The sequence below is a fragment of the Rhyacophila brunnea genome, unplaced genomic scaffold (assembly GCF_057557595.1).
Source record: "Rhyacophila brunnea isolate RB1 unplaced genomic scaffold, BYU_Rbru_1.0 scaffold_15, whole genome shotgun sequence".
Lineage (NCBI taxonomy): Eukaryota > Metazoa > Arthropoda > Insecta > Trichoptera > Rhyacophilidae > Rhyacophila > Rhyacophila brunnea.
In genome coordinates, this window is record NW_028232806.1 from 29865867 (window position 1) to 29885041 (window position 19175).

At 32.9% G+C, this 19175-nt stretch overlaps 1 protein-coding gene across 2 annotated transcripts in view; it reads right to left on the reverse strand.

The window, feature by feature from the left end:
- Positions 1-7151: 7151 nt before the first annotated feature.
- The window catches only part of LOC147075222 (vanin-like protein 1), a 47304-nt gene continuing 35280 nt past the window's right edge, over positions 7152-19175 (reverse strand). The window contains exons 5-10 of one of the 2 annotated variants that reach the window (XM_085942976.1): positions 17180-17394; positions 15455-15649; positions 13157-13330; positions 10549-10690; positions 9515-9768; positions 7152-7315 (exon numbers count right to left, since the gene is read on the reverse strand). In XM_085942976.1, coding sequence (XP_085799102.1) covers positions 7287-7315; positions 9515-9768; positions 10549-10690; positions 13157-13330; positions 15455-15649; positions 17180-17394 — 1009 coding nt within the window. In that variant the 3' untranslated portion in view covers positions 7152-7286. Of the gene's footprint in view, positions 7316-7800; positions 9769-10548; positions 10691-13156; positions 13331-15454; positions 15650-17179; positions 17395-19175 lie in introns of those variants that run through there. The other variant, XM_085942975.1, reaches the window with a different exon arrangement.

Genomic DNA, 19175 nt, shown 5'->3' on the forward strand with positions numbered 1-19175 from the left:
AAAAAAAAAAATAACTCTTTTATGTTCTGAGACGTTACATTATTCCTAATGTCCAGTGAGAAGTTTCACATAAATATTATAGTTTTTCTTCCTCGAGATTAATTTTCCACGTAGATTTTACATAGTAATCTACCGAATACTAGTTTCCTTTGTCATATATTATTATATGCAGTCAACAAGTTAAAATATTTTTTTTTTTATATGCCAGCCTTGTTTTCTACCGGTGGATGAATTGAATTGAAGTGGATATAATAATAATTATGTACAGATTTTTACTCTTGCTAAAATAATAATGTACCCTTTGAATTTAATGTAATATTACCCCTCATGCACGAATCATATTTAAGACACGATTTTTGCACTTAACTGTAATTATTTAGGTACCGAATATTTGGTCGCAACTCGTCAACTGATAACTTCATATCTGTGGATTTTTCAATTAATACAGGCGTTTGATTAAGCCAAATATTTATGGTTGATAATTTGCCGGTTATTCCCACGTTGTGTTATAGAAATGGGATGAAGGTAGCTGTGTTAAGAATGGTTCAAAGATTTTAGAAACTCAGGCTTACCCAACCCGCTTCTCAACACAGTTTCTTCAATCTTTGAATCTGACATTGAGACAGCTTCCATTTTTTTCCTATTGAGTATGTAGCAACAAAGTGACGATAATGATTCTGCGAGGCAATGAAATGACGATTGTCAAATGTTACTGATATTTAAGACCATTTTTTTCTGATTTGGCATGGCGAAAGGTGTCGATGATTGACAGACGGAAGGCAATTAAAGTAAAGTCATATACAATTTATTTTTTCGATAAGAGAAGAGCAGTACTTATGCCATGTTAAAATTTTGTTATTGCCTAATGAATCAGACACCAAAGCATGTGAACATATTATAGTTGTGCATCTGCGTACTGAATTAAGATTATCTGGTTTTATTAAAATTTTCCAATATATCGCCCAGTGCCTCTGGGAATTCTGGGAAGGGACTCATGTCTTCTGAGGTTTCTGAAATATTGTGTTATTGGGGTTTTATTTACACCAAATAATTGAGGAGCAAAGACAACACGAATATTGCATATAAAATTGCAATGTCTTTTAAGCAGTGTATAAATTCTACTAAGAATTACAGCTCACCTTTAAATATTCAATTTTAAAATTTCATACCAAAATAACGAATAACTGCAGACATTATTGCTTGTTTTCGGTTTAAGTGGCAGTGTATTAATGACAACTCGGGCTAAAGGCCGGTTCGGATTAGTTGAGTAATTTAGTTACCACTAAATGATTTAGTAAGTGAAAAGTGTCCCGAACACAGTACATTAGTGAGTGACGTGTCAAAATGAACAGAGCACAGCGTAACAAAGAAAAAATAATTAATTAAGTAATTAATTGACTGAATTAAATTGACTAAAGATAACGTGTTCAGACTTGTCTCGTGGCTTGTTTTAGTGAGAAGTGGTGGGGGTCGCTACTCGACCGAAAAAATAGAACAAAATGGATTGACTCAACTAAATGATTTTACTAAATTTGTCTGTTTATACATGTTTAGTTACTAAATTACTCGCCACTCGACTAAATTACTCTACTAATCCGAACCGGCCTTAATGGACCAACGGACGAATTTTGATAGCTCGGCGAGTACATTATCAAATATGTTTTAAATCCAATGGGATTAAGTCATCGGAATTTTAGCCTGCGAATTCGAGATGATCGACACTCAAAATCCAATGATCTCAATAATCTATTTGGATCCAGAGTACTGTCTAATAATCAATCGAGTCTCATGAAATGAAAACATCAGCTAACTAACATGCAGTGACCAAATGTCCAATATCGGATAAGTACTAAATTTATATACATACTTAGTACATTATACATTAAGCGATCAAATTTCATTTTAGATTATATAATCATCAAATTTATACTTCGATGCAAAGCAATATACCTAAATTGTTATTTATTATTTTTCAAAGAAAGTTGTAAAAAAATTAACTCTTTATGGTTTGAAAACGTGTGGAAAATATTTTTGGTGAAGTATGAGTGATTTAAGTAAATTAAAAATATTTTTTCTTTTTTTTTAAATAGCAGTATGGCTGCCAGGGTTCGATTAATTAATTGTAATTTGATTTTCGTTCGATGCTTCTCATAAGTTATATGTGGATTAGGTATATTTATTATTATCAAATTAATATTGTCCTAAACACGATTCTTTCTTTTATCGGAATCTTTTGCAGTCTAATTTAAATGTCATGCATCCTTTTAAATCTTGAAACTATTGAGATTAAATTTAATTGTTTTTGTATTATTAATTTGCGCTGTGTGCCAAATTAAAAACAATTTATCGATAGCGTTAAATTTCATGTTTGTGGCAACATTCGAATGCTTATTTGTTTATGGAATAATGCGCCATGGAAGTAAATAATATTATTTATATTACTGCTCATAAATGATTGAATCAATCTTGAAAATTGTATGTGAAACAATTATTAATCCAAGATACTGCCACACATATATTTATAACAGTGGTTTAATAACCATATATATTTTTTTCCCGCTATGTTGGTAACTTGCAAAATATTTTTTTTTTTTTTTTTGAATTATGAATTATATTTTATTTATATTGCAACATAGATTTGCATATTTTTTCGCGTGCTTATGAATTCTTATATCGAATAAATGTTATAGTGATAATAATCTAAAGTTAATTGTAAATAATTAGAGTAATTATTATTATTTCTGGGTGCTTGAGTTTTTTTTTGTTGACTTAAATATATTTTTGTTTGTAGAAAAATTTTCATATACATTATATTATAATTATCAAAGAATCCGTGTGTTTCACTGGGTTAAAACATGTATGTATTTTGTTTCTATAAAATTAAATACTTTTTTTTGTTAGTATAATATTTTCATCTTTATTCAAACCAGAGATGGCAGACTAAAACATCCTTTTTGTTATAGATAAATGAATGAAAAATTCTATTCAATTATAATATGCAGTGAAAAATGTTGAACACAAAGTCCTTCACATGTTTTTTTTATGTTTGTTTGGACCCAGAACAAGGACTCAAATGTGTTGGGCAAATTAGCATCAATCAAAAAAAGTCTGTTTGGGATAATTTCCACTTTGTGTAGAGCCATATGCTCTGCATAGAAGTGAGGATAGTAATTTATCTTTTTGTTATATAGTAATATTGTTTCCATATTTTAAAGATATGTCTGTTTTCTGTGGTGTGACATTGCTACAACCCAATGTTGGTCTTGGCCACGTCCAAGAAGTGTCTTTACGAAAATCCTCCAATCCCCTCTGTTTGTCTTCTCTCGTCTCTTTAATGACCAACTCGGAGATACCGTGTCTCTATTACCGCAGTCTAGATCTCCTGACTTCCCTTTTACCTTCTGGTTTATTGATTTGGAACTTCTTTTGGTGGTCGGTTGTCTTTCATCCGAGAGACATGGCTTGCCTAACGGAGTCGCCCACTTTCACATGTCAGACAACAAGCGATCCTCTTCGCTCCAAAATGTACATGTAACATTTCATTTTCATCACTTAGAGGACAAATAGTGATTTTTTCATCAATTCAATTTTAAAAGGTTAATTTAGAAAAGGCATTTTGAACTTTACACTAAAAAATATTATAGATTATTTTCAAACATATCATGTTTCTTTTGTGTTGAACGTATTCCACTGTATATGAATTTGATTAGAAGATTTCTCATAATATGTACTGTATGTCTTTAGATTAGAATTAAAATTTCTTGCAAGAGTTGCGTAAATTTATGTTCGGAGATTTGATATTCTTTCAGTTACGTATTTTTACGCATCGCAACGTGAGTGGATTATAATATTTATGTAAGGAACTAATTTTAATTGGTGGGTAAACATAAATATTAAAATTAATAAGCTTTTGTATATCATCATCGTTGGCTTTACAAAAATTGAGTATGTTTGCACAGAGTGTCAATTTGTATTGAAAATAAATGCTTTTGAAATTCCTAAATGGCTTGTTTTATTTAATCATCCCTACCTACAAAATTATCATGGATAACAGCAATCCTAAAACTACGTATGTTGCCAGAATTGAGCATCCTTCCGAATCAGATTTGAGAGATTTTTTATGAGCTGCCAATTAATGCCACTAAGGCCTTGGGTTTAAGTTTGATTTAGAGGTTTGCTATGTTGAGAACGGCACATTGCCTCTCTGTATCAGCTGATTGAGAAAGTAGCTAACGTCTGCGTCACGTATTGCGGACGAATGACTTATCAGTTATTTGCTATAGTTTGAATGAGGTGGACTTATTGGTCATTATAAACTGATAATTTCACTTCTAAATTGTTAGCAAATAGATAGTTCCTAATAGAATTTAATTTACAATTTATTATTCTTTATGACATACATTTTACCAGATTGTTAACTTTCCCATATATTTTTTTTAGTCCATCGACAAGTCATGTTCTTTAACAGAAGGTTTTCGAGATATACAGTAGAACCTTTATTTATCCAGACTTCGATTATTCGCATTTATTTTCGATCATAAAAGATTTTTGGGTTTTTACCGCGTGTTCCTCCTCCTTTCCTCAATGTTTCAGGCTCGTTGCAGAGGCCATTCTCAAGAAATAATGTGTTGAAGTGTACTGTAGGTCTATGAATGCGATCGGCGTTCTAAGTATGTCAAAAGGGTCCGCTTAGCTGAGAGCGAACGTTGCTCTGAGTAAAATAGTGTACTGTGTCAGTTGTGACAAAACCAAACTTATTTGTAACACAGGATCAATGCCTCAATACTGCAGGACCTGAGTAACACCGAGAAAATGTTCACATTGTGCCTGCATTGTATTATGCGATTCTTCCGACACTTTGCCAAGACCCAGAAAGCCTCAAAAGATTAATGGTTTTAAGCAGTGTACCATATAAAGGGGCAGAGGGCTAATATCGATGAGGCAAAGTGATCTGGAAAACCCATAGATTCTGCTACAGGAAGGAAAGGATTTTTATAAACTCGCATATTTATTTTAATGTTTAAAATAATATATATTTCAGACAAAAATTAGGATTTACAATTAAATATAATTATAACATATTTAGATTTGACAACACTTATCTTATATATCACAGATTTTTTAAATAATATTACATGTATCTATTATTAAAATGCTTATCACTAAATTGAGGTGCTGAGGATTGAACGAGTATAAGTGACATTTAATTTAAAAATGGGTTGGTTGGGAGCAGTTTTCATAACGCTACATAACTATTATTTATGGGTGAAATATGGATTGAAACATTCATGTATGTAACTGTTTTGTATGAAAAAATATATGCATTTCATTCCTAAACATTGGAGTACATAATATTTATATCTGAGGGACATGGCAACTGTATAATGTAATATTATACATGTAATTCAGAAACATACATGATATTAGAAAAAATCTTGAAAATAATATATGGTGCCGGATAGGACTCAAACCCACATTCATCAGAATCTGGGCATTGTAGTTTACCAATAATTTAGCCACCTACACCCAACCCAATTATGAAATTAACCAATAGTCATGCAACTAAAGGCTTCTCGTAATTAGGCGAGGTATTGTGATCAATAAAGAATGTTATATTCTTAAATCTTGTAACCATGGTACCCACAAGGGGGGGCTGACAGGGCTCTAAAGGGGCCCCGCGTGGCGCGACTACCTTATAAATGAGATAAACACACATCACAAATTTGCTCTAATGGTCAAAAAGTCGCCTGCGGTGCTGTTTTACTTTAAGAATATTAACATTTTAAAATACGTGATTGTGTGATGCAAATTTTGATTATTGTATGTCGATATTCGAAAATTTCAAATCTCAAGTGGATTTATTGAAAAATACAAAAAAAACGCTAAAAATACACTGAATAGGTGCCCTTAATTTTACTTGGAACACCATTTGGAAAAAGTTTCTGTAGAGCGTCACACTGCTTTTAACCCTAGCGATATATAGGGGGCCCGCTACAGGATGTGGGGGCCATGCTTGTAACTATTTGTAGAAATTATGTTTTGTTAATTGAGTTAGCATTTACTTGGTAGAATTCCATTTTACAAGAAATGAAAATATAATTAATATTAAATTCTACAGGTTTTTTTTTTTTTTTTTTTAAAAAGGTTTGTCGATAGCTATTTCGGTTGTAACACCATTGTCAAGACTATTCAGATAGGCCGTTTGCCTTTGCTTAAATACTATACGTGTATAGATAGAGACAGAATACATTTTCTTATTCGTTCCAGCAATATTGTGAATTTTTACATTATTATTAATTGTAATATTATTAATACTTTGAAAACCCTAAGTGGGTTTTTTAAAATGGATATCGAAATTTTCAAAATTTATCAAAATTACAGTGTTCGATGGTTATTTATTGACATTATTAATCAATTAAAATATTATTAGTATAATTGTCTTAATCGTGTGCTTAGATTATATTTAATAGTGGCGACGAATACATTACCAAATTTTCATTAATTATGTGATTACTTTTGGATAATTCGCGATTAATTTCCAACTGTTCAAGTAAATTTAATTTTAGACCTTTATTACATATATGCAAATTAAAAAAAAAACCTGTAGAATTTAATATTAATTATATTTTCATTTCTTGTAATTATGTTTTGGCTTGACTGAGAATTAAAGAAATATTAATATTGTTTTGTAGAATAATAAACGATCATTTAAAAACTAGACCTAATTTATAGAATATTAAAAACAGTTACCTATGTAGAATTTATAATCGCACAATCGTTTTGTGTACTTTAATTTCATTTTACTCAACTTTGTCAACAGTAACTCCTCTTGTATTAGGTTTGTTTAGTCCTCAGCGCCTAAATTATGTATTTTGTTTGAAATTACAGCTCTCACAACTAATATTTACTATACACCTAATAATAGTTAGGAAAATATTTTACGTAGCTATTTTAAAAAAAATCCATTGGATTTGTAGCAATCAATAACATGTAATTAAGTTTAAATATAATATTATATCTAGGGTCGGTTGCCAACTGTCCCAGTTTAGCCAGGGTCGTCCAGGATGTTAAAGCTTACCCGGGACACGCAATATCACGGATTTCTAAAAAAACCAACCAATAAATGGAAATTCTTTAGTTTCCCAGGGAAAATTGGCCCTCACCATGGATGTATAATCTAAAATTCAGCTGGGAGAGCTAAAACAAAAAAGCTCTCGACTTTCATTGTGGGCGCAATTATTGAAATATTAAAAAATTTATAAAATGCCTCGTTTTGGACGCAGCCTTTAATAAATCCGGAATGCCACAGAGTTTTCTGAAAAAAAATTGGCAACCCTAATTGTATAAAAAGAGATGTGATTTTTTTAAAACAATATAGAGACAATATATCACACCGTGAGTGTAAAACCAAGGCATCTGCAAATTTTTCAATTTCGAGATTAAATGCAAAACCTGCAAAAGTTGTGAACTTGATAATGTAAAAGTGAAGTAACTGAAAGAACATGCAATATATTGTAGATATAAATTAAATATTATAGTTTTTTTTAGAAACTCTATTTCTAACAAAACGAAGACTTCAAACCCTAATATATCCAAAATATGTCTTTTGCAGATGCCTTGGTTTTACAGTCACGGTGCGATATGTTAACATATCATGAGGCAATTATTGGTAATAAATAATGAGTTTTGAGTATACCTAGACGGATTCATAATGTGAACTTTTTACGTACACTTAATGGCGATTCCTGTAAGCCTTTAGTGTAAATGAATAATTGATGGTCATAATTATTAATATTTTTTACTTGGTAGCACTGAAAGATGGTGACAAACAAATGGTGGCTTATTTTGACATTTTGTTATACTATGAATGATGATGGATTCTATTATAATAAAAATGTTTTGCACTCTTAACACTTATGCAAGTTTTATTTCAGTACAGCCCTAACAAATAAATATCAAAGTGGAAATGTGTGATGTTTGTCACAAATTAATAAGCATTGCCAATTTAATCATCAGCCTCAGTAAACTATTTGTTCATTTTCATATATTCAAGTTCTGTATCTATAGAACAAGGGTTTTTTCAATGTCTGGGTGTATATGGAAAATGCTGAACCAAAAGGGTCTAAAGGACATTTTGCCGAAAATGAGTTTTTTTATAAGGTTATATTATTAACAATGTCTTAAAAGTACATGTGTAAAAGTTATTTGGTGACAATTTTTTTGGTAGGGCAGGGTTTCGATGTCTCCTATCAATGATCTGGTGTGGACCTTGGGCTGTTTCATGAATAGATTTATTAACCGATTTTTTTATGGGAAATGGATGTTAGCCGTTTGCTCAATACAGGTCCACGCTATGGATTCAAACAACATGTGAATTTACCAGTAACGACTTTAGGAGTAATAAGAGAGCGGTTTAAGAAGCCTCTCATGCTAAGAGTGAAGAGGCGACGTTGAACCTGGCTTGGCCACGTGCTGCGGAACCCTGAAGAGAACTTCAACCTGACTTGCCTGTTCTTCAAGCCAACCGAATTCCGGCGTACTAAATACTATCTGTATGGGGTAAACGGCGGAGCTACACGATGCTGGCGGTGATCTAGTTGTATACACAAGGTTGCATCATCCCAGCTACACACAGCGCGATCTGTCACAGCGAGCCAGCGATACGGTTGTACAAAATTGAGCATGCGATCTGTGCAATGGCGGCAGAAACGGAGTTATCTATCAAAAAAGTGAGAATGTGTTTATTTGTACGACACTGAAATATAGAAAAAATCTATCTTCATGAGATTGAAGCTCAAAACAGAGGCAGTGGTACTCCCTGCCTAAATCTTTCCCTTTTCGTATTGATGTCATGTACCCAACATCGTCTTTTTTCTATTATTTTGTAGTGCTAATAGAAAAAGGAGTTGCTCCTCGTCCAAACTACTCATTCCGAACAACAACTGTTAAAAAAGAATACACATCTGCCCGATAGGAAGCAACCACGATATTGGATCGCTCACAAAGATATCACGGCCTGTGTGACATACTTATATCGCTGACCGCCGCGACAGATTGCGTTCAGTGTGCCAGAGCCTTAAAGAAGAATTTACCATACTGGAGATTTGATCTTGAGACCTACGAATTCGAAAGCGGGTAAGTTTATACTCATCCAATGCGGGGCCAGTAAGGCAATGAGTGAAAAATATATAAAACAATCAATAAAATTCTAATTCAAAGTTGCATAATATCAAATTATGCCCTCTCGGCTTAGTGGACTCGATATGTTTTTTTTATATTTACAACATTTCCAAAAAGTAAATAGTAATTACAAATAAACATATTTGTAATCTGACGGAAAAATATTCCCAATATGTTTGTTCATTATCACCGATCAATTCACTTTCGTTTTGATTCGTAATACTTTTTAAAGCTGATTCTTCCGATAAATTATCTATTTTCATTGAATAAGAACTGAAGTTATTTTTAATGGGACTGATCTGTGCATCCAATACGACTTCATTCAAACTCGTACCAGGCATGCCGTCTTTAGAAAAATCTCTTCCGAATATGGCAAACGTCAGAAGATTGTTTGTGTGTTTCGTCAACTGAAATTTAATATTGGATACGCCATCAATTGTCTTCGTTGAATAGATGTAATTTTCTGGAGTCAGTGGTATGAGGTTATCTTGAAGGGAAACTGGGAATTGTGATGTATTCTCGCTTCTAAAGTTGCCGATTATAATTATTTCTTCAAAGTTGACATCTTGATCAGCTGTTGACATGATTCTGTGAAATGAAATAAAATAATAAGTTTTAATTAACCATTTCTTTTATTCAATGAATAATTCACAAGATTTGAGAATGTAACATTCCATATTATATTGAACATACATAACTTTAAAACACCTCAGATAAAGATAAAGAAATAGATAAAAAAAGAAATACGATGCTTGACAGGATTTGAACCCGTATATCCACTAGTATCGCGTCAATATGCTTTAACCAATTAAGCTATGAGCCTCATACCTAATTGCGATCATTTAAACTAGTAGGTCCTACATGAAAATGCTTATCAAATTGCGTTATTATTGACTATACTATAAATATGTAAATAATATTTACTTGAAATCCTGTTTATTTATATCGAATCAATCTAGCCAGTAAATATTTCCACTACAATTTTATTGTTAGCAACGACTACTATTACTAGTTCACCCTGTCAAGCCTCAGCATTCGGAATAGGGCAAGCACAAGTTTGAGCCACTTCCCTTTGTCCATCGCCAAATTTCGTGCCTTCCACCATGCTAGAACTGCAGCACGTAGATTGTACCGCTACAGGGTGAGGGGGAGCGACATAGCCCTTAAGGTTGTGCCATAAGGGTACGGAGTGTCGCATTCTCTGGCGGCATCCGGAACACATATTCCAGTCACATGAAGTGTCTCTTTGTGATTACTTCAATCATGGAGGACTGCCTTGTCCACTCATGAATTCAGTTGTTTGTAACACGGTCATACCAACATAATGTACAATAACAGCCTAGTTAAAAAATAAATTAATCTATTTACCCTTTTCCACAAGTAGAAATAGTATCTCTGGAGCAGGCAATTATACCACAAGTTTGCACTCCACCAGTCGCCTTGCCAGCGAAAGAACGTACTCCATCAAATGCAACAGCCATGTAATGTTTCTCTGCATTACTACTGCCATCTGTTGAAAATACTCAATTTACTGGAAGTGCAATTTAAAATCGAAATATTTTCATATAAGGAACATAATATTGAAATACAGGTCCAGTTAAATAGAAAATACAATTTAGTCAACATTAAATTGTATATCATTACACCTCAATTTACACCACGTAGAATTTTGTTCCCATCTTCAATAAAGCACATCTACGCTGAATATACATATTTTCAATTAATTCATTATTCCAACTGTTAATAGTGCTTTCATATTATTATTGAGATAGGTCTTTATGACAGGTCTAAAAAATTAAAAAGATTTAGGTTTGAGGCTGTATTGCTAAGACATGAAAGCAGGAAGCTTGTAATTATTATACATGTACAATATTTACCAGAATTAAAAATATATGTATAGTTATTTGTATGAAAGTTACTTCGTGGATGGTACAATTATTGGACATTTAAAATAATATTGCAGAATTTGTCAATCACGTCGTGCCGTTTATATGTTTAACATAATATCGACTATGTTTAGGAAAAAAGGGCGTAACCCTCAATTTTTCAAAAAGTGCATTTATTAGATATTTACAATGTATGCAACAAAGTACAAGTTCTGTAAAAAGGAAGTAAGCCACAAATGCCAAATTATTATCTAAATTCAGGTTTTAATTGAGCTTTAATTAAGTTTTGATTTAGGGAAAAAAGCATTTACCCTCAATTTTAATGAATTTTTTGTAATAATTTATTTAATTATCATTAGATCGAAAAGATATTACACCAAATCATCAATCATCTTGCACCCAATGTCTGTGCCTATTTTGTTTTTAATATTGAACCAAAATCATTCAAAAAACGTTTTTTGCCTCTCCTGTAAAATTTGTTCTGTAAGGGTTACGCCCTTTTTCCTAAACACGGTCGATATAGATTTATAAAAAATTTACTGTCATAAACAAATGAGCGAAGACGAAAAACTTAGTTGTAGTATAATTTTAACGATTGAATTGTTTACTGTATGATTGCTTCATTATTAAAGAATGAATGAAAAGAAAAATACACCGGTGTGAGTCATTTAATTGACTGTAAACTCTATCAAAAATCATAGAGAAAATATCAAACATTTATAGTGGTAAAACAACGCGGTCAAAACACAATAATAATTATTTATAAATTACTTTTTTTTATTCAACGAATAATTCACAAGATAAGAATGTAACATTCTAATTATTGAGCATACATAATTTTTGAAAACATTAAAATTATTAAAATATTTGTGTTTTCAAAAATTACGTATGTTCAATAATTCGTTGATTAAAAAAAAGATTAGCAAGTTCAAGGAAGCTACAACAGTAAAATATCTTGGAGTGATCCGTGACGTCAGGTAGTAATTAAACTAATTACTTACTTTGATTTAAAATACAGAAGCCGAAAGCCAATAGTAGCTCAATTTAGAAAACGCTTCAAAGAGTAATATAAGAGCCATTAGTTAAAATTTGTCATAATTAAGTATGATACCTTTAACATAGTGGTCTATGTGCATGGACGTGAAACCCGAGAGATGCAGGTTCGAATTCCTTACTTTTATCAAAAAGATTTTTTCTATTGGTTTTAACATATTTTCTCAAAAGTGTTCAAAAATTACAATTATGTTCACAATAATTATTGTTTAGTAATGTCAGAGTGATTGTTTTTTTCAACATCGCTGTGAGTAACAGCTTTTTGAATCTGTCCGCACAGTCAACTGTACATTATAAATTGTGTCTATTAATAAGATAATCATATCAGCGGCCCTCGTAGTTCAATGCACAAAGCACTGGTTTCTTATACCGGGTGTGGTTCCAGGTTTGATTCACAATCCACACATCGATGGTCTAATGTCAATACCCCGTATCTGACCTATATGACACAAATGAATTTTTGATGTAGGCACCTACCTACTAAAAACAACAAAAATACTGCCCATCGACTGCGAAATTCCCATAACTGTAGTTATTTTAACAAAAATGATACAGCCATTTTAGTAATTTCCCGTATCTGAACATTGCAGAAATAAACCTGTAATAAATAACCCGTATCTTGCCTCTAGGCCGTAAAGCGTGTCGCATGACGTGTGTTGAATTCAGCTTCAAATTTCACTTTCGAATTATTTAAAAGGTAAAACAGTATTTAAGTAATATAACAAAATTGGATGTTTAACTTCATATTAAATAATATGTCACATTTTATTGGATGTTATCATTATATTAGGCGTTATGTGATTTGCTTTACCACTTTTTATGTTACGGGTTATTGGAATGCAATGTAGTTACAACATGAGTTAACAGTCATATACGGGATATTAAATATTTAGTTTTTTTAGCTTCCTGCACAATTTGTAAAAAGTCACTTACGGGATATTGACATTAGCCTGGGATGTGTTTAAGTTCTGTGATTTGGTTTGTTGCCTGTACCCAACTATGGCTGTATATTATACATTTACATAATATGTACTGACCTGTTTGCTTTGATATTCTGGTGAATATATTGCAGCAGAAGTCTCCATAGCAAATGTCTTCCGACGTTTCTTTCTTCGTTGAAAAATCCATCGGCTTCCAAGAGTAGACGTCCAAATTATCTGTGAGGAAGCTCATTCTTTCTGGACTACTGCTTTCTATATCTTTATGATTTTCTGGAAGAATAATATGAAAATAAACATCAAAATATTGTTTTATAATATAACGATATAGTACGTATCATTTTGCAGGAGAGAGTAAAAAATAAAGAAAACAAAGTTAGAATTAGTCTAACTGATCGGTTACATACTGGAGGCATCTGGTGACAAAATGTGAAAGATGCGATTTCATAATATTATATTTTACTGTCAATGTACATTATAAAGTATTTTAAATAATCGATACATACAGTAGAATCTCGATATACAGACTAATACGAGTGAGAGGGTGTTCGTTAAAGCCGAAAGTCCGTTATATAAAAATACACTGTTTATTCGTCTTCGGATGATATATCCAGACACACCCGTTGTGGAGTGATGTTAATGTTCGATGTTGACGCGCTTGCTTTTGGTAATCCTACTTTAAAAAAAGAATCAAGTTTTGTTTGCACTTTTGAAGTCTAGTGTTTTTTTTATAATAAACTTTCTAAAATTACGAAAATACGTGTAATATAATTGAATTTCGTTATCTAACAAATAGTCAATAAATGTTATTAAACCGTCAAGATGCAATCTTATCACTGATAACTTTGTTTTTGGGCGTGTTGTTTCTTTTTCCTCGCTATCTTCACTTCCATCTTTATTTTCCAAGGTCATAACTTTTTGCTATTTCACTTTCAGTCATGATGTCATACCCAGTATCACCTTCATATAATATAAATTTGTCGAATGGAGGAATAAATGCATCCATTCACTTTGAGTTAAGAAAATAAACTGCAGTGCAGCTGTGTGAAATAGCGGCCCGTTTTGCAAACGACAGTTCTATGTTCAATCTATGAGCAGACAGCATTGTGAGTCATATTAGTGGGAGAGGTACGACGTGATTATCAGGCGCAGAACATTGTTTACAAGCGGTGACACTTGTATTTACACGTATAACATTAACAGGATGTTTTTAACGGTTTTCACATTTGACCGAATATTTTGTACGTTATATCCAAAGTCCGTTATATTGAGGTTCTACTGTAAAACATTAAAAAGATTTTTTTTAAATTCAAAGATAAATTTATAATTATTATTACACGCTATCTTATGGTTATTTTTCTTCTACTAGGCCAGGGGTCGGCAAACTTTGTTGTTGTCGTTTTAAATCCGCCCATTGCGAAAGTCGACAAATTTTCTCCGTTTCATATTGACACGAGCACTTTTGAAATAGATTTTTTTTGGTGGATTTAACAAGCAAAGAGTTATGTAGCTCCAAATTTGTACGTCTTGCCACCAAAATTGAGGATTTCGAGAGAGAAAAATGCAATTAAATTTCACAACACAGCGGAGCGCTCTAAAAGATCTACATAATAAGGTAGAAACTACGATTTTTAATACATGGTATAGCTTTCTGAACTCAGATTCGAGGCTACATAATATGTATGTGAACAATCATTTTCAAACATGAAAAATATAAATAGCATTTAGAGAAGCCAAATAGCTAATGAGAATTTGGAGTGGCGCCTAAAATTGAAAACTACAAGTTACATACCAAACACTCTCCAAAGAAATGCAAGGAAGGTCATTCATTGTTCACATTAGTTTTAAGGAATGCGTGAAAATTGTATGTAACTCATTTTCTGTATAAATTATATTTATAATTTCAACAATAAAAAAACTTATATTTGCGTTAATTTTATTCGCAAAATCTTCTTCACTTGATAAATAAACAATAACATTCACTGAAATAAATCATATTTATAAAAATAGATGTATGGCTCTCAAATAAAATTTTAACCGTTCTGATACTCATATTTGGCTCTTTTGGTCTAAGAGTTTGCCGACCCCTGTACTAGGCGGTAAACATGCAATTTTTTTGGTTATTCAATTTTTAATGTGTTTTAAGTGAAAAATACTCTTATAACTTAATAAACCGTTAGAGAAGAGTTTGATTTTATTATTACAAAGTATTTTACGGTTATGTTTATCTGTAGCCTTGAAGGTCGATGTACATTTTAGATTTAAATAAAAAAATAAAATGCGTACCTAACTATTTTTTATTTATATTGAATCAAGTTTACTGACCATACCGAAACTAGAGTCGATATAAATAAAATAATATTATTTCAAGTTATACAAATATTTAAAATAGATTACCACTTGATGATAAATCTCCATCCAATACCGATGTGAGGACTTTGGTTTCATGATCTCCCGTCAGGAAAGCTGCTTGAGCTCCATGTCTTCCGGCATATATTCCACTCCCTCCACTCCCAGATTTTGGATTATTGGCACCGGCCACTAAGAGATTTACGTTGTGTGTGTAGGCCCACGATTCTTGATATTGTATTGCTGTAAACAGAATACCGGTTAGTTAAATGATTGAGTTTGTTTAAACATCCCAAATATTAATATGTCGATGGTATAAACAGTGGCTAGAGTGGAAGCACACCGAAAACGAGATTTATAATAATGGAAAAAACTGTCAAAAAATGTTATTAAGCTGTGACAAAGCACTACTGCGAGACTATTCGATAATGGGTACGGCGCAACGAAATAAATGTTACAAAAATTACATCTCACCAAGCATTGGAGGACCCGTTAGGCTTAAATACCTACAGTCTCGGGTTGTGTAATAGTATCATACTGGTTTTAACATTGTGGGGGTGTGTTTTTTACGACATGTTTGTAAATGTATGTATTGCAGTGGTAGAGGTAGGCTGTCAAGATCAGGCATAAATAGTGCACATTAAACTTTGTTAGTCTAAGAACTAAGACTACAATTTACAGATGTTGTTAGTTAGTTTTTAAAAATCAATTCAACCCTGCCTAAACCAAACGATAATAGTTTTGGTATATCTTGGGCGATCTGACAAAATTGCGCACACTTTTTCATTCATACTTAATTGTTTTCATTGAATTATTAACAAATATTACACATTGTTACTTATTTTTTTAAAATTCATTATTCATCTATAAAATATTCAAAATTATGTATGATTTAATGGCATAGTTTAAGATATTTTATAGATAAACAAATATTTTTTGACTATTATCTATTATGGTTTGGTTACTACCTTGGTATGGTACTACGTTACATATATATAACGCATGAGAGAAAACCTATGGAAATATGTAAGAGAGAGCGAGATAGGGGGAAGATGTATTAAACATACACTTATAAACGCAAATTCCATTTTTTTCAAATCAGAGGAATCGTTTATTTTGATCAGGTCGTGACAGAAAACAAATGATACTCTCATAGTAGTTTGACAGGTGCTTACAGAGCGGTAATACCAAATCGAGTGATTAGAATATCGAGAAATAAGTGGTGTTGTAACCTTAGGTAACATACACACCCAATTAAAAAATAGAAACATGGATGAGGAAGAACCGTCAGCTTAGCGTTGTCGCTTGACAAATTAACGAGTTTAGCGATGGTGTGCTCGGCTACGTCAGAAAACTCTACAAAGACTCCGCCAGGCTGATGCAGTAGCTCACAGACAAATAATTGAGTCCTAAACACTGGAATAAAGACAGTAAAACAGAATGTATACCTAAAGATATGAGAGAGGGAGACGGGGAGAAGACGTATGATAATATTGACAGGTGGTACTCCCACCTGGTAATATTAGTGGTATATATATCAACAAGGCGGGCTATATTCGCAACCCCCGAGAGCAAGAGAAGACCTGTAAGGCCGAAATTGAGATGGCTGGACTGCGCCATAGGAGATTTGAGAATGCTCGATCAAAACAACTGGAGAGTGTCAGTACTGGATTTTCCAGGATGGAGGAAGTTTTTGAAAGAGGCCAAGACCCGCCAAAGGTTGTAGTGCCATAAATGATTATGATATATATATATTATTTTTTTTGTAATAACCTGTTAAAAATGGTAATTCAGAATACCACATCATTGGGACGATGAAATTTCTTACGCCTTTTCCATTTAGTAAGCTCGTTGACGGTGTGTTGAATATGAGATCGAAGCATATCAAATGACCAAACGTTACGTTGAAATCCGTTGTGAAGGTTTCAATTTCTGGCACCGATGTGGTGTTGAATGCAACCTCTCCGAATAGGTGTGTCTTACGATATCTGAAAGAAAGATAGTTGGAAGGTGTCATGCATTTTTCATATATATACTTAGATATGTGGTATAAATGTGGAATTTTTATTGGTGGTGATCTGTGTGTCTCTGATAACTAGGTAAGTAAAAAATCTGGAGCATCAGTGATGTTTGTCCTCCCAAGGTGCAGAGCTAATCTGGTATTGGTGATGCCAATTGGGAAAGCAATAATTATTGTTCAATCAAATCACTTCGGATCCAACTTAGAAGAGGCTGAGTGTGGACTATTATACTGTCGAACAAGATCTTCTTGTCAACGTGTTAAAACTGTGAACTAATAAGCCCTTTGAGATACCCGGGGTTCCAGCGGCTAGCTCAGGGGTCCATCGAACCCCGGATTTACAAAAAAAGATATTTTAAATTGAGGAGAAATTAAATGAAACCACGTCTGTCTCGTGCGTAACTTGGTATTATCTTATATTTTACATTTTCTTTACACGTTTATATATTTTGTTTTAACAATAAGTTTCGCAGGTCCGTACATGTTGGAAAAGGGACGCTTACTAACTTTCTTTTTCTTTTTCAAATTCCCCGTACCCACGCCGTCCAGCAAAAAGGACTCTCGTGATTGGCCAAATTTTATCGCGTGATGCTTTTGATTTGACGAATCACGAGGACCACCCCGGCTCAGGCGCGTGGAGATTTGAACGTTGCCGGCAAGCGCGGCAAAATTTATTATATATGAATACTTATATTTAGTCTTAAAATTATCTCTCTCATCCATCATCATTTATACTTTTTTAAGTCAAATTAAATTTATCTTAATTACACCTCCGCCCATTATATGATTTTCACACACCGGACGAAGGCCTTTACTTATGAATAAAAAAAATTATGTAGTTGAGCAAGGAATCAGATTAGATGTTTTATGAAGCCGTTTCTAGAGGTCAGGGTTACGTTTCGACTTATGACTACTAAATGATTATTTTACACCGGGAGAAGCCCGCCTGTAACAGGGGTGTATCATCTTCCTACTTTTAACCGCACTTCGACTGCAACGACTTCTGGTTATCGACGAGTTGTCCACGTGTTAAAACTATAAACTAACAAGCCCCTCCTATTTAGTTAATCGGACTTCGACTCCAGCGACTTCCAGTCATTGCCTATTTCGCCAAAACGGCCATAGCAGCCGTCCATTTCACTGAATTCACGGCGCCCGGACGGCCACCGATGACTCAGTGGTGTACGTGACCTAATGCACGCTTTCACATTGGACGTTTTTAAATCGACAACACTCAACCACATACTGAGCTTGTGACGGGAAAAAACCGTGCAAATACCGTATAGTGTAAAAAGAGTGTCTTGCCGATTCGGATTTTTACATGTGAAATAATGTGAAATAAGAGTTATTCAGTGTAATTCTTTATACTTGTGTATTATTTCAATACTTTCATTGTTTTACTTATTTTTCCTCATAAAACTTCATAGTATGTTGTGAATGTCTTGTAGTTCTAATTTTTAAAGTTTACGCATAAAAAAATAAATGAATTGAATTGAAGAGTGACATTCCAAACCGGCCTAAGTCTAAAAATCTGATTTTGAGATAATCATATTTTTGTGATTTGCAATTTACCTCTTAATTTTTCGGTACTATAATGTTTGGCAATTTTATAGAAAATTCAAAGACTCAAAAACATAGTATATAAATAACATTAAAAAGTATAGTAAAACTTCAAAAAAATTCATTCAAAAACTGACTTTTTTTTCAAAATGGCCCTAAGTCTGTACTAAGTACAGTTTGGGACACAAT